This window comes from Peromyscus eremicus, chromosome 1, assembly GCF_949786415.1.
Source record: "Peromyscus eremicus chromosome 1, PerEre_H2_v1, whole genome shotgun sequence".
NCBI lineage: Eukaryota > Metazoa > Chordata > Mammalia > Rodentia > Cricetidae > Peromyscus > Peromyscus eremicus.
Genome location: NC_081416.1, coordinates 28,789,644 through 28,804,474, shown reverse-complemented (window position 1 = coordinate 28,804,474; position 14,831 = coordinate 28,789,644). Strand labels below are relative to the sequence as shown.

The window sequence follows — 14,831 nt, the reverse complement described above, 5'->3', positions numbered from 1 at the left end:
GTGTTTTTGATCTTAGCCATTCTGACGGGTGTAAGATGATATCGCAGATTCGTTTTGATTTGCATTTCCCTGATGATTAAGTATGATGAGCAATTCCTTAAATGTCTTGCAGCCATTTGAGTTTCTTTTGAGAATTCTCTGTTTAGCTCTATAGCCTATTTTTTAATTGGACTGTTTTTTTTTTTTTTTGTTTGTTAGTTTTGGAGAGACGTGGAAGACTTTGGCATTTTGGGCTAGAAAAACAGTTGAGTGTTGTAAGCAAAGCATAATGGACCATCCTAGTAGAATCTTGGAAGACAGAAGTGCTTAAAGCAACATGGACTATGGAGGCCCAGCTGAAGAGGTTTCACACAGGATTAATATTAGCAACTAGGCTAGAGACTGTTTTTGTGATATTTGGCTCAAACTGTGGCTGCTTTCTGCCCCTGTCCTAAGTATTTGTCTGAGGCTAACTTGAAATGTAATGAACTAATTATTTTGTGGAAAAATATTTAAAGACAGCTTAATATAGACTCTGAGGTGTGGTTATTAGTTATCATTTTCATGTGGGTACAAAAAATAAAAAATGTACAGTCTAATGTATAAAAGAGCACCAGGAAATGTAATATTGGAGCTAAGGCTTGTGCTGAAAGGGATAAAGAGATTAAAGGGAGGCCTGATACTCACTTAAATAAAGGTAGGGTCCCTTCAGAGCAAGAGCCCACTTGGCTAAGCTTCCAGCCTGCAAAAGGAAAAGGCCTAAGAAATTTTCTGCTTCTAAAAAGCAACAATTCAAGTTGCTGCAAATGTGATCCAAGGGGCCAGGGTTCACTCCAAGTTGGTAGCTAAACTTGGCAGTGTCATCCACGTGGCTTAAGGATGCACTAGTAAAAAGGTTATGGATTCTTCTTCCATAGTTACAGAAAACCACTGAGGTCAGGTGTGTATCAGGGTTGTCTCCACATGGAGGGCCTGTAAAGCTATTATGTGAAGCTGTGCAAGTGAAACCTGGATTGCATTGGAGATGTCAAAAGGTTACAAGTGCCAAAGCCAGGGATATCTGTTAAGAAGTCCTACCCACGGGGTGGACCTAGCCCAAGAGACAGATGCATCTTGTAGGCAAGAAAGCTGAACAGCAGAGCCATATAAGCTACTTGGCATTAGAGATGTAGCTAAAGGAATTGGAGTTTGACCTGTTGGATTTTGATCTTGCTTTGTTCCAGTATTTCCTCACTGTGTCCTGTTTTAGACCCTTTGTAATGCTGATGTATATTCTTTGCCATTATATGTTGGAAATATGGAATGGGCTTTTTATTTTATAGTAGATTACAATAGAGATATTGTATTGAGTTTCAGAAAAGACTTTGATCTTTAGACTCTTAAACAGTGTTGAGACTGAAAAAACTATAAGGACTTTTGAAGTTGGACTAAATGCATTTTGTATTAGTTCCCATATATGGCCACACTTATGGGAACCAGGGAGTGGAATGTAGTCATTTGAATGCAAATGTTCCCCATAAGCTCATATGTTTAAATATTTGATCCTTAGTTGGTGGAACTTTTAGAGAAGGATTAGGAGGTATGTTCTTATTGAAGGAGGTGTGTAATGGGGACAGCTTTGATGTTTCCAAAGACTCATGCCATTCCTCCTGCCATTCCTAGTGTCCCTCCTCTCTGTCTCTGTCTCTCTCTCTCTCCTCTTTCTCTCTGCCTCCTACCTGCAAATTAAGATTTGAGCTGCCAGCTGTTCCTGCCACCAAGTCTTTGTTCTGCCACCATGGATCCTATCCCTATGAAACTATAAGCTCAATTAAAAATTTTCATTTGTAAGCTGTGTTGTTTGTATGTTTTGTCACAGCAACAGAAAAGTAAATAAGACAAAGACCAAATTTATAAATGAGCACAGGAGAAGCACAGACTAAAGGCCTAGAAAACATAATCAATGAAACTGTAGCAGCAAACTCCCCTTATCTAGAAAAAGAAATGTCCACCTGGAAATGAGCCATTTGGAACATCAGCAAGAAAGGACCAGAAAAGAACTGTATATCCATGCTGTGGATATGACTCTGTATGCTGTGAATGTGTTGTTCTGATTGGTTAATAAATAAAGTGCTGATTGGCCAGTAGCCAGGCAAGAAGTATAGGCAGGACAAAGAGAGAGGAGAATTCTGGGAACAGGAAGGCTGAGTCAGGAGTCACCAGCCAGACACAGAGGAAGCAAGATGTGAAGGCAGAACTGGGAAAAGGTACCAAGCCATGTGGCTAAATATAAATAAGAATTATGGGTTAATTTAAGTGTAAGATCTAGCTAGCAAGAAGCCTGAGGCATTAGGCCAAACAGTTTTAATTAATATAAGCATCTGTGTGTTTATTTGGGTCTGAGCGGCTGTGGACCCAGGCAGGACTGGAGAAAACTCCAGCTACACACACACACACACACACACACACACACACACACACACACACACACATCACATTATCTAAAACAAGGAAAGAATATGAAAAGTTGCTAGAAAGAACAAATCACATACAAGGCAAAACCATCAGAACAACAGCAGATTTAGAAACAGAAGGAGGACAGGGAATAATACATTTTAAACTCTGTAAAACAGCAATTTCCAACCAAGATTACTACATACTATTCAATAATAACTCCAAATGTTAATGACCTCAAGTCTCTAATTAAAAAATGACAGATTAGTAGATTAAATTAAAAACAAGACCCACGTATTTATTGCCTGCAAGAAATATATCTCATGGAAAAAAAGGATGGAAATTGGCATTCCAAGTAAATAGAACTAAAAAAAGAGGCAAGTATAGCTATACTAATATTTGGCAAATTATACTTCAAATCAAAGTTTCACAATGATTATGGGGACAGTCTGTCATGAGGATATATAAATTCTAAATATATATGGACATTAATATATGTAGTGCTCACGCTACCACCTGTTCACCATGTCCGAGTGAGGGGGTTAGGATTAAAAACAGAGACAAGACAGCAGGTCATTCGTCTCAGTAGAATGCCGAATGCCATTTATTGAAGGAGGGAGGAGGTCTTAAATACAGGCTTACAGCACAGTGGGAGAACCCCGGAGGGCAGAAGTTTGCTGCAGATGTTTTACATCTTGCATCCTAGCTGTTTACACCAAATGCAGGATACACAAACAAGGAACCTCATATAAGCTGTTTTAGGAGGAAGGAAACTGGCAGAAAATTAGCATAGGGAGGACACCTGATCAAGGTCAGCAAGCAAGGCAACAGCTACTCAAGGAATGGGGGTCAGGGCCCAACAAACATACTCATTGGGGCATTCAATTTCATAAAAAAAAAAAGAAACAACAGCAATAATAAAAATCTACTGGATGTAATGGCACAGAGTAACATCACAATTGGAGTGGACACTTTCAGTACTCCATTGGTACTGGCCTTCTGGCCAGAATGCTGGGGGTTCACATCTCAGTCTTCCTAGCAAGAATGGAGAGGACAATAATGCCTAGGGTTGCTTTGGGGATGGAGACAGTCTTGGTAATATTAACATGGAAAAAGTAACACAATTATAGAGCAGTAAATCATAAGAGGTTAAGTATATGGTCCTTAAAGCATCCCTATTCTTCTAGCTGGGAAAAAGAATAATTATTAATTGCCCGAAGAAAGGAAATAGTTCTGTTTTTTCTATAAAAGACAAAATAGAAAAGGAGATAAGCAGATAAGATAACTCACAATATACTGAAACAATAATCAAAAATTTTCAGGTAAAATATGGTAGTATGTTGACTCTACAGCTTAGACATGATTTAGAGAGAGAAGAGCACGCTGTTCACAGTTGATATAATTGTGAGACTGGTAGCATACCCGAACTTTTGTGCAAACTTTGCAGATTTGGGCGCATGGTTAATGCATTGTCTTGGGACTATATTAATTTGCTTGTGATGTGTGGTTTATACTATAGTCAAAGTGTTTTCCTACATTCTAGGCATTTTCTAGCCTAATCTGGGGAACTGCAATATATTTGTGTCACTAGATGGCAATATGTAACTTTGCAAGTGGATGTCTCCTATCACTAATTGTATTCAATCAAACCTTAGGTATCCAACTTTCCCTACCCACCCACGAAGGTGGATAACAGTTGCCAACAGAAAAGATATTTGCATTTAAAGCACATTCCTAAATTGTACATTAGAGTCTGGGGAAAATACAGGAAATCCGATTCCATTACACATTTCTAGCCATTGCATATTTTATATCAAAAATAAATAAAACAAGATAGTTATCTAAAGTCAATAACACTAAACCAATTGTAACACTTAAAATGCTATTTCAAAAGAAAAAAACGAAAGATTTGGCTATTAAAGACTTTTCAGTAACTTGTGAAAAAAAAAATGAATAACACCATAATCAGAAATAACACATCAAAGAGCCAGGCAGTGGTTGAACATGCCTTTATCCCGGCACTTGGGAGGCAGAAGGCAGGTAGATCTTTGAGTTTGAGGCCAGCCTGATCTAAAGAGCTAGTTCCAGGCCAGCCAGGGCTACACAGAAAAATCTTATCTTGAAAAACCTAAAAAGAAAAGGAAAAATACAGCTAAAGTTGTTAGTGTGTGTGTGTGTGTGTGTGTGTGTGTGTGTGTGTGTGTGTGTGTGTGTGTGTAAGTCAGTCCCTTGCTATGTAACCCATACAAGCCGCAAATCTGTAGTGCTCTTGACTCAGACTCCTGAGTGCTAAGATGCCTGGCTTCAAAGCAGTCTGTACTGTCCTAAGAAAACTTGAAATCCACATCACTAATGACTGTCCTTACTCATTATTTTATTCCAGCTCCTTTATCTCTATTAGTACTTTGGTTGGCTCACATGGAATTTCCAATATCTGACTATTTTGCCTGATAAAAATCACAATTCTGTATACACCAACTATACTAGTCACTTTTACAGGTTTTCCCTGGCTCATACTGAAGAGGGGTTTCCACTGGTTCACACTGAAGCGGGGTTTCCCCTCGTTCACACTGAAGCAGGGGATTCCCCTGGTTCACACTGAAGCAGGGTTTCCTCTGGCTCACACTGAAGTTAAAATCCATCATGGTAGCAGGATCATGAATCAGAGCGGGGGGAGGGGGGGAGAGGCTCTAGAGCTCAAAGTCATGAGTAAGTTAGTCATCTTGAGTAAGTTCCAGGCAAAGCAGTCCATGCTGGGTTTCCTGGTCCTCTTTCTGAACACACCATAGCATGTTTTGGGAGTGACTGATTCTCCACAGCCCTTACCATCTAGGTTCTATGAAAATGGAGATTCATAGTCTGCCTCCCTAGGAAGCAGGAACAACTGGTACCATGGGGACAGGCTCAAACCCTTGGAGAGAATGGCTTCTGAGGAGACTTCCCACTTGTCATGTCTCAGGTACATAAAATAAATAAAAATTGACCACCCTGCTGGATAAATCAACATTTCCCAGGTTCACAATGAATGTTTGCTTTCTCCAACAAAACCTCTGTGCTGTGGGATGGTCTGTATGTCAAGTGTGTTGCTGATTGGTCAATAAATAAATCACTGATTGGCCATTGGCTAGGCAGGAAGTATAGGTGGGACAAGGAAAAGAATTCTGGGAAGTGGAAGGCTGAGAGAGACACTGCCAGCCGCCATCATGACAAGCCGCATGGGAAGATCCCGGTAAGCCACGAGCCATGTGGCAAGGTATAGATTAATGGAAATGGATTAATTTAAGATATAAGAACAGTTAGCAAGAAGCCTGCCACGGCCATACAGTTTGTAACTAATATAAGTCTCTGTGTTTACTTGATTGGGTCTGAATGGCTGTGAGACTGGCGGGTGAGAGAGATTTGCCCTGACCATGGGCCAGGCAGGAAAACTCTAGCTACACCTCTGTAATATTTAATAGATTCTCCACATAAGAAAACAGAATATAAAACAATAATATTGGATTTGCTTATGAAGATGAGTTATTCTGCTTTTCAATGGCCCACCAAATTCCTTCTTAAAATATGTTAATTTTAGGGAGAAAATGCTCTTTTTGCCTTTTTCTTATTCAAACAAAGGAGGAATTTTTTTTAATACATTTAGCTCTTTTAAAATAATTTTAGTTCCATCAGGGCAATGTATCCTCTATCACATCCACCTACTCATCAATAAGGCTAAGTGACTTCATCCAACAGCGTAAATACTTAGCAGTATCCCAGAGAGCAGAAGATAGGAGATGAGACAAGCCAATAGGAAGCCATGATGAACAGCTTTTCTTCAAAATGACCACACAGACACTGCTCTTTTGAGCCACATTATAGCACATCCAAAACAATACTAAAATTTTTAAACCAAGGGCAATAAGAAAACTATTCAATTTCTAACTAATTAAAAACCATTCTGTAAGTTTCATTACGACCCAGACTAACTTCAGGAAGTATACCATAACCATTTTTTAAACATAACATCGGTAGCACTGATAATAGATCTTTCTCTCAAAGGGAAGAGCAAATCGGAGCCCTCCAATCTGTTCTCTGAGTAGGTAAATAGCAAGGCATACTCACAGTTCACAATGTCACCTTGAAGTTCCAGAATCTGAGGAGCTGGCATGGTGAGGACAACAAGGTCAAACTGCTCAGGGGAGCCCGTCTCCTTGGAGACTTCCCACTTGTTACTTCTCAGGTTGATCTGGGTCACACGCTGTTTGAAGAAGACTTCTGCACCTGCTCCAAAGGCAAAATCAGGTGCTTGTTACCAGAGTTTTCCACATGAGTGAGGAGGAAATGAAAAGTCAAACTAGATCCATTCAGGTTAATGGATCACTCCTTAACCTTATCTTCTGTAGTCAAATCTTTCTTTACCTTCTACTTCAATAGCAATTCCTCCCTCTACCACTTGTACCCCTGGGCCTCCAGTCAATGTTTGCTATGAAGGAAACAATTATGCAACACTACTACAGTGACTACTACTACTTCTTCTAAATCTATTTCTACTACATCATAGCTAACTTCCATTAAGAATTTGTTAGCTCCCTTGAAATCAACTGAGCAAAGCTCAAATGAACTCACAGAATCTGAAGCAGCATGCACAGGTCTTCACCAGGTCTCTGCATATATATTATGGCTTTCAATTTAGTGTTGTTGTTTTTTTTAATGGAACTCCTGAGTATGTGAATCAGGATTATATTGTATGAGAAAAGAATCTACTTTAAATAAAAGAGAAAAATATTTATTAGCTGTCTTAGCTACTTTTTCATTGGTGCAAAGAGACACCATGACAAGGCTACTTATAAAGGAAGCATTTAATGAGGGGGAGGCTTGCTTATACTTTCAGGGAGTGAGTCTGCCTATCATGGTGGGAAGCACGGCGCAAACAGGCAGGTATGGTACTAGAGAAGTAGCTGAGAGCTTATATGTTGAGACAACAAGCTAGAGGCAGAGAGAGAAGACTAGCTGGGAAGGGTGTGAGCTTTTGACACTTCAAAGCCCAGTTCCAGTGAACCACCTTCTCCAACAAGGCCACAACCCCTCCAACAAGGCCACAACCCCTCCAACAAGGCCACAACCCCACCAACAAGGCCACAACCCCTCCAACAAGGCCATAACCCCTCCAACAAGGCCACAACCCCACCAACAAGGCCACAATCCCTCCAACAAGGCCACAACCCCTCCAACAAGGCCACAACCCCTCCAACAAGGCCATACATCCAAATCCTACTCAAGCAGTCCCACTAACTAGGGACTAAGTATTTAAACACAGGTATCTATATGAGGGCCACCATACTAGTCAAACATTTATTACATATTATACTAATTTATTTGTTACATATTATACCAATTTATTTCAAAAATAAAGAATAGATACCAATCTGTTAAGTCATGACTTAAAACATATACAGGTGACGAGCAAGCTTGTCACCTTTGCAGACTCTATGAATACACATCAGTCAGTAAATGTATTAGCAATTAATTCTCACTAGTAATACCTGGCAATATACCCTTAAACAATCTTAAAATATGTCTGTAGGGGAGATTAAGTCCTCATTAAGGATCAGAACTAAGAGAATCACTGACTACTTTGTCATCCTACATTGTTCTGTTCAAATATGAAGGCAAGGGGGGTTACTAAGGTGCCTGGAGCCTTTCTGAGGTCTCTGCTTTGGGAAGGTACAAATAATTTTCACTTTTAACCCATACCCATCATTTCTTTATCCCAACAAAACAACTCTGTTTAACTTTTTGACTTATTTGGAATGTCTTGCTCTGCTTACCTTACTCCATGGTCTCTTCCAGACCCCAATTCAAGCAAATAATTCTATTTTGTTTACATTGTCCTCTACAAATAATCCTTTAAAAAGAGAACTGTTATTGTTGGCTCTGTGTGTGTGTGTGTGTGTGTGTGTGTGTGTGTGTGAGTGTATTTGTGTGTATGTATGTATGTGAGTGTGTGTTTATGTGTGAGAGTGTGTGTATGAGTGTATGTGTGTGAAGATGTGTATAAGTGTGTGTGTGTGTGTGTGTGTGTGTATGTGTGTGTGTATGTGTGGTGTGTGTGTGTGTGTATGTATGTATGTGTTTGTGTGCATATTTAAAGGGATTACAATCCACTAGTTTATAAAGTTCTCTGTGCTTGAGCTGAAGTTCTTAGACATAAATTCCAATGGCTCAAGGTGTTCTGTAAGTTGACCATCAGAAGTGTAAGTGCTGACCCAAGACGAGCAGCACTAGGAACACATGTGCACATTGCCCCAAGCAAGTCACAAAAACTAAATTCCAAGGCCCAGAAACCTTGGTTTTTACAAGATCCTTTATTTAGCAGGGTAAGTAAAGTATGATGCATGGAAAAATGCAAAGCCACTGCAGTAGTTGAGTAGACCCAAAGCTAATATGACTCCTGAAAAATCCACCCCATAGTTAGTATTTACAAAGAAGAAAGGAAAATTGTCTTTCTTGCTGCTAGGATCAAAGTTTCCAGGACAGAGTAATTTCCTTGTAGAAATAATTAATAACTTTCCTAAGACATGACACATTAAAATTATAAATGCTCTGGAGAATAACATACATTTTCTCAACAGGCACTCTGAGCTTAGGAAATTTGATCATTCAAAAACTGCACGCAGAAAATCTTCAATGGCTTCCTACCACACTTAAGATAAAGTGTAAATTCTTCTAACACCATTTACAAAGCACTTACACTTGAACCAAGTTTAATCTTGTACTTCATCTTTCCACGTTCTCGCTCATTCAAACTACTCCCCAGTCATAGTTAACTTCTAATTTATTGAATGCACTTTGCTGTGTCTACTTCATGACTGCTCCAATTCTTGCTCTGTAGAACTCTAACCCCTTGCTTCTTGCCCTTGCCTCTTGCCCTAGTTCACCCTTGTTGACTTTAAAGTATCCATGAAATGTCAATTCCCCTGTTGACACTTTTCCTGACATTTTTTTTCAGCTCACCATTCCAAAATCTACATCACATTTGGTATTTTTACTAAATATTTGTTCACAGTGCTTACATCCTCTTTAGCATTTACTATACATCTTTTATTAAAGGAACAGTTTAATGTCTCCCTACCCCACTACTGCACTCTACGTTAACAGACAGGAACTGTCTTATTGTTCAGTTTCTCCATGTTGCACTTTTTCTATTCAGTCAGGAGAGGGCAACAACACCCAAGAAATGGTTCAATCCCAGGCCAAGTTGACAAACTGATGAGTTTAACTGGGATTACTTACAGGCAGCTACACTAACCATTTAAACATCGTCAGGGAAGAGTGGAACTCATGCACCTCTTGAGCTGAGAGATGCTTTGTGAAGCCTTTACCACCAGTTTAATGAAGAAGTATTACTGGGAACAGCCTTGTGAGGGTCTTGGACCAGTAATCATAGCTTGCTAAGATTTGAAAGACTGAACAGCCAAGTGATGCCCAGAGGACAGAATTCCACAACATCCAGTGCATGCTACTTAAAGAGAATTTTTAATTTTGCACATAGCTACATAGATAGAAGACTACTCAGCTTTAAACATTTTATAAAAGCAAATGTGTTCCTACCATATAGTTTTTCATTCCATCCCAATTTCTTCCAGTGTGTGTGTGTGTGTGTGTGTGTGTGTGTGTGTGTGCGCGCGCGCGCGCGCGCGCACATGCATAGATACCTAGCTATGCTCAAGCATGTGGAAGTTAGAAGAGGAATCGATGTTCCCTACCTAATTTTTTTAGGAAAGTTCTCACTGAACATGAAGCTGGCCACTTCAGCTAGGCTGGCTATCTATCAAATTCCTGAGATCTTCCTGTCTCTGCCCTGTCAGTGCTTGGGGGCACAGGCTCTTGTTGCCACACCCAGCTTTTATGTGGGTTCTGGAGATTCAAATAAGTTTAAACTTAGGCCATCTTGCTTTCCCAGCAAGCCTCTTACTCACTAAGCAATCTCCCTATCCATTTTCCTCCATTTTAAGGAGGAAAATCCAAGCAAATTTTTCTTGTCTCATTTCCCATGGATTCGTTTTAGTAAACAGCACCTGGAAATGCTGAGATGAGACCTGAAGACATAGGAAAGTGCTCTAAATGTACTGATTGAAGATTAAAGACAAAGGAAGATTCACTTATGGTTTGCGTACTACTTTATAGCATTCCTTGAAAGAACACTGTACTGATAAATGTCATGATTACTCAGCAGGGAGAACTGTGGTAGAGAACTACACAGACTCACTTCCCTCACATCCATTTTAGAAAAAAGCAAACAAATGAAAAGCGAAGACAATAAAAAGTATTATTATCCAAAGTCTCCAGAACTAATAGCATCTGCAAATTAAACAATCTTTTTAAAATAAATGAATCCTGTTTACTTTGACAAGTTATACTGCATATAGTGACCAACATCCTTTTGAAGGTACATGATAAAATAAAGAAAAAATTAATGCAGTAATATTCCCTCCTGTTGACAGGACAAAACAAATAAAAGCTTCTCCCACACACTTTCATCCTCTCATAGCTATTGAAAATTGATACCAATATATTATCCCCAAGATACCCAAATTCACCAATGCTCAAGTCACTTACATAAAATATTTGTAGGTAACTAACACGTCTTCCAATACACTTTAAAATATCTCTAGATTACTCACAATACCTAGAACAATATAAATGATAGGCCAATAGATTTTTATAATGTGTTGTTAGAGAATTATGGAATGAAAAAAGCGTACAAATTCAGTACACAAAAAAACAACTATACATATCATTGCGCATGGATTAAAAAACGAGGTGAACCATATCCTAATGACAGACTAAGGGTCCGTGAGTCAGTGAATGTGCCTACACATCACTTCCCTCTCATGGAGCATACGATAAGTTGTGCAGCAACTTCATGTTTGTTTTTTAGAACTTTCTGGAATTGTTTTTCAGATTTTGGTTTATTTGGTTGTTTATTGAGACAGGATCTCACACTACAGCCCTTCCTTGCCTGGAACTCACTATGTGGCCCATATTGTCCTTGACCTTGTGGTGATCCTACATCTGCCTCCAAAGTGCTAAGAAAACATATGTGCCACCATGCCTAGCCGTTGTTCAATGTTTCTGAACTACAGTTGGTATTGGGAATAGAATATCTGAATGGGGGAGGGGGAGCAAAATATACTCCACTGGTTCTGTTTCTCTGAAGAACTCAACTACACTTTCATAGTCTGAATCTTGAATAGAGAAATGGCCTAACCCAGAACTGTATTTTTTAAGTGTCCTGTTGTATATTCAATCTCATTGGCCTTTCTCATGTTCAGATTCTTGAGGCTTTCATTAAGTAATGTTTGACAAAGAAGACAAAAATTGTAATAATTCTACAAATAGCTGTGAAACTACAAATTTTTAGCTTATACCTTTCTACAGTAATCTTGAATGGAGTACTTAGCCAGATTACAAATATTCCAATATATATAGCTTGCTCTATAATAGAAAAAATAATTTATCACCTAAGAAAACCTCTATTTGTTCTTTTTATAAAATATCAACTTTCATAGCATTCATAAAATGCATATAGAAAAAAATGAAAATCCTAATAGAATATGGTCCAATTATGAATAAGACATTCAAAGAAAAACTGCAAAGAGCTGGTTAACAAAGCAAAAGAGGTATAAATTTACTCAAAAGTTAGGAAATAAAAAACAAAACTACAAAAATATGCTATTTTTAATCTATGATGCCAGTAAAAATTTAAAATTTCCATAACACTAAGGTGTGAGGAACATTCTCATTTTCTGCCGATGAGATGGTCTTTAAGAGTAACACAGCCTGTTAAAATTCAATCCTACAACCACATCAAGGTGAGAGATGGGAAACTGTTTGTATACTTAAAACTCAAGACAGCTCCCATTCCTCAAAATATAAATATACACAAGAAAGTTGAATAAATGATTATACACACATACTATACTATTTTGGGCATACATTAAAGAAAACAAAGCAAATTAAATTTGTTGGTGTAGAAAATAGGCCAAAGATATGAAACAAAAGAGGATACTGAATAGCTTATATAAAATAATCCACTTTGTTCATATTATAAGGAAACGAATATAAACAGATTAGTAGTAAATAGAGACAGCCATACAGCTCAATAGGAAAATAAACATTTGTTAAAAAAAAAAAAATCACACCCTGAAACTGATTCCAGGCTTACTTTGGAGGAAAGAAAGGCTAATTTTAAAGGAGAAGACAAGAGTATAACTATTTTTTTTGTTTTTTTTCGAGACTATTTTTATAACCATCTATATGATACTAACATTGAATGCACAACTTTTATCTTAAAAGGCAGAGAAAATCCAAGTCCCACCTGATTCTTTCAAGTAGTGCTGAATAATTGAAGAAATTCCTTGAGGGGCCACAAAGTTGCAATCTCCTCCTTTCACATTCATTCCTTCAATAGGAGAGGTCAGAGGCTCCAAAATCCCATGAGCTAACAGCTCCTCATAAAATCTGAAATAATTACATGGAAATGTACAGTTTGATTAGCTCTGTAATCACTGTCTTGTCTTCTAACAAAAATCAAATCACGCTATAAATCCTCATACGACCAACTCAATGTACACTGTGTTAAACAAAACTTGTAATTCAGGTGAAGAACAAAAAACTCTTCAAGAGTCTTTAAATTGTCTACTGACATAATTTCTATTTCAAGTCCTATTTCTCTATATAAAAGTGAAGTCAAGAAAAGCACATGGAAAAGTATTATATACCCCAATCTAAACGTGCTTAGAAATACTGACTTTCATTACTATCTGCCATCTTCAACACTAACAATTACTAAAATGTATTGAGCTTTTTTTTTCTTGTTGTTCCATATATAATCTTATACAATCTTCACAAGGATCATAAGAACATTTATTTCACTGTCATAAGAGACTAAGTTTTAAAATGTGTTAAGTAAGACTCCGGAATAGTGACTAACTTACTCTTGATGCTTTTTGGCATAATGAGGAGTGCAGGTGATGTACTGAGCTCCCAAGTCAGCTGTGCATCGGGGATTATGAGGACTTTTGGCAGTAATCATTCTTCCCCCTTAAAATAATTCATAAACAATTGTCAGTGCATTGAATGAACCTTTTGAAAGTATACAAATCATCCTAGATAGTCTGGTGGCTTCATTGTCTCTGTCCAAATACATTAAAAATATTATTAATCTAAACCGGGTGGTGGTGGCATATACCTTTAATCCTAGCACTTGGGAGGCAGAGCTGGGCGGATCTCTGTGAGTTCGAGGCCAGGATGGGTGACAGAGTGAGTTCCAGGACAGGAACCAAAACTACACAGAGAAACCCTGTCTCAAAAAAAATAAAATTTTATATATATATATATATATATATATATATATATATATATATATATACATATATATATTCTAAGTTGAAGTCTTTATCATTGCTTATTGTCCTGGGCCTTAGGTCACTGTAATTTTTATTTGAATAAATAAAGGACTCGCGAATCATGCACCTGGTCTCACAGTGTTACTAGTACATACTGTGTGAACCTGAACAACGAAATGGATGGAATGCCAGAATGACTAAGGAAGGCTGTTCAGTCAGGACATTCCGTCTAGACATTCCGAAAAGTCTTGATCAAGGGGAGGCTTGGGAATCTGCAGACGCCAGAGAAAGCTGCAAAGGCACAGAGCAGCCTAGCCCACAGGGACCCGGTGGGCCGAGGGTCGCCGGCCTCCCCGGGCCGCGCGCGCGTGCACCCCGCCTTCCGGCGGCCGCAGCCTCGGGTCACGTGACGGCGCGCGCTCCGAGAGCCCGCGGGCGGGCGGGCGAGCCGGCGAGCGAGCCGCGGCGGCGGGGTGGCCGGCCTGCAGCTCCGCGGAGGCCTTCCCTCCGACTCACCTGCCTGCCCAGCCTGGTCCCACAGGGCCAGGTACAGGGGACCCGCGATGGCCTTCCTCAGCAGCGAGGCGCACAGGCTTCCGGTCAGCCCGGCGCCCACCACCAGCACCCGGGGCATGGCGGCCGGCTCTCGGCTGGCCGGGCGGCGGCGGCGGAGGCTCCGAGTGGCGCCGTCTCCCGCGGCTGGCCACCGTGTCCCCGCGAGGCTCACGAGCGTGCCCTGGGCGGGCCGCCTGCGCCTGAGAGGGCGGGGAACCCCGCCGCGGTGACCCGGACCCAGACAGCCCGCCCCAGCCCGGCCTGCACCGAGGAGCTCGCCCGGTGAGTCCCCAATCCCATCGGCCCCCCCGCCCCCCCCCGGAGAAAAATCTGGAAGGGCGGCCTCGGCCTCGGGAGGAGGCTGAAACAGCGGCGATGCCACAGCTGGATTTCTTCTGGAGTCTTAAGAGGCTGCTTCTGGTGACGGAAAAGGATTTGGAAATCAGGAAGATGTTTTTGTGACTGTAGTTCCTA

General features: G+C 40.0%; 1 protein-coding gene across 1 annotated transcript in view; it reads right to left on the bottom strand.

Annotated features, from left to right (window-relative positions):
* The window catches only part of Rnls (renalase, FAD dependent amine oxidase), a 262,255-nt gene extending 247,638 nt beyond the window's left edge, over positions 1-14,617 (bottom strand). The window contains exons 1-4 of the mRNA XM_059258905.1: positions 14,319-14,617; positions 13,392-13,497; positions 12,773-12,915; positions 6,514-6,672 (exon numbers count right to left, since the gene is read on the bottom strand). Coding sequence (XP_059114888.1) covers positions 6,514-6,672; positions 12,773-12,915; positions 13,392-13,497; positions 14,319-14,436 — 526 coding nt within the window. The 5' untranslated portion in view covers positions 14,437-14,617. The remainder of the gene's footprint in view (positions 1-6,513; positions 6,673-12,772; positions 12,916-13,391; positions 13,498-14,318) is intronic.
* Positions 14,618-14,831: the final 214 nt, after the last annotated feature.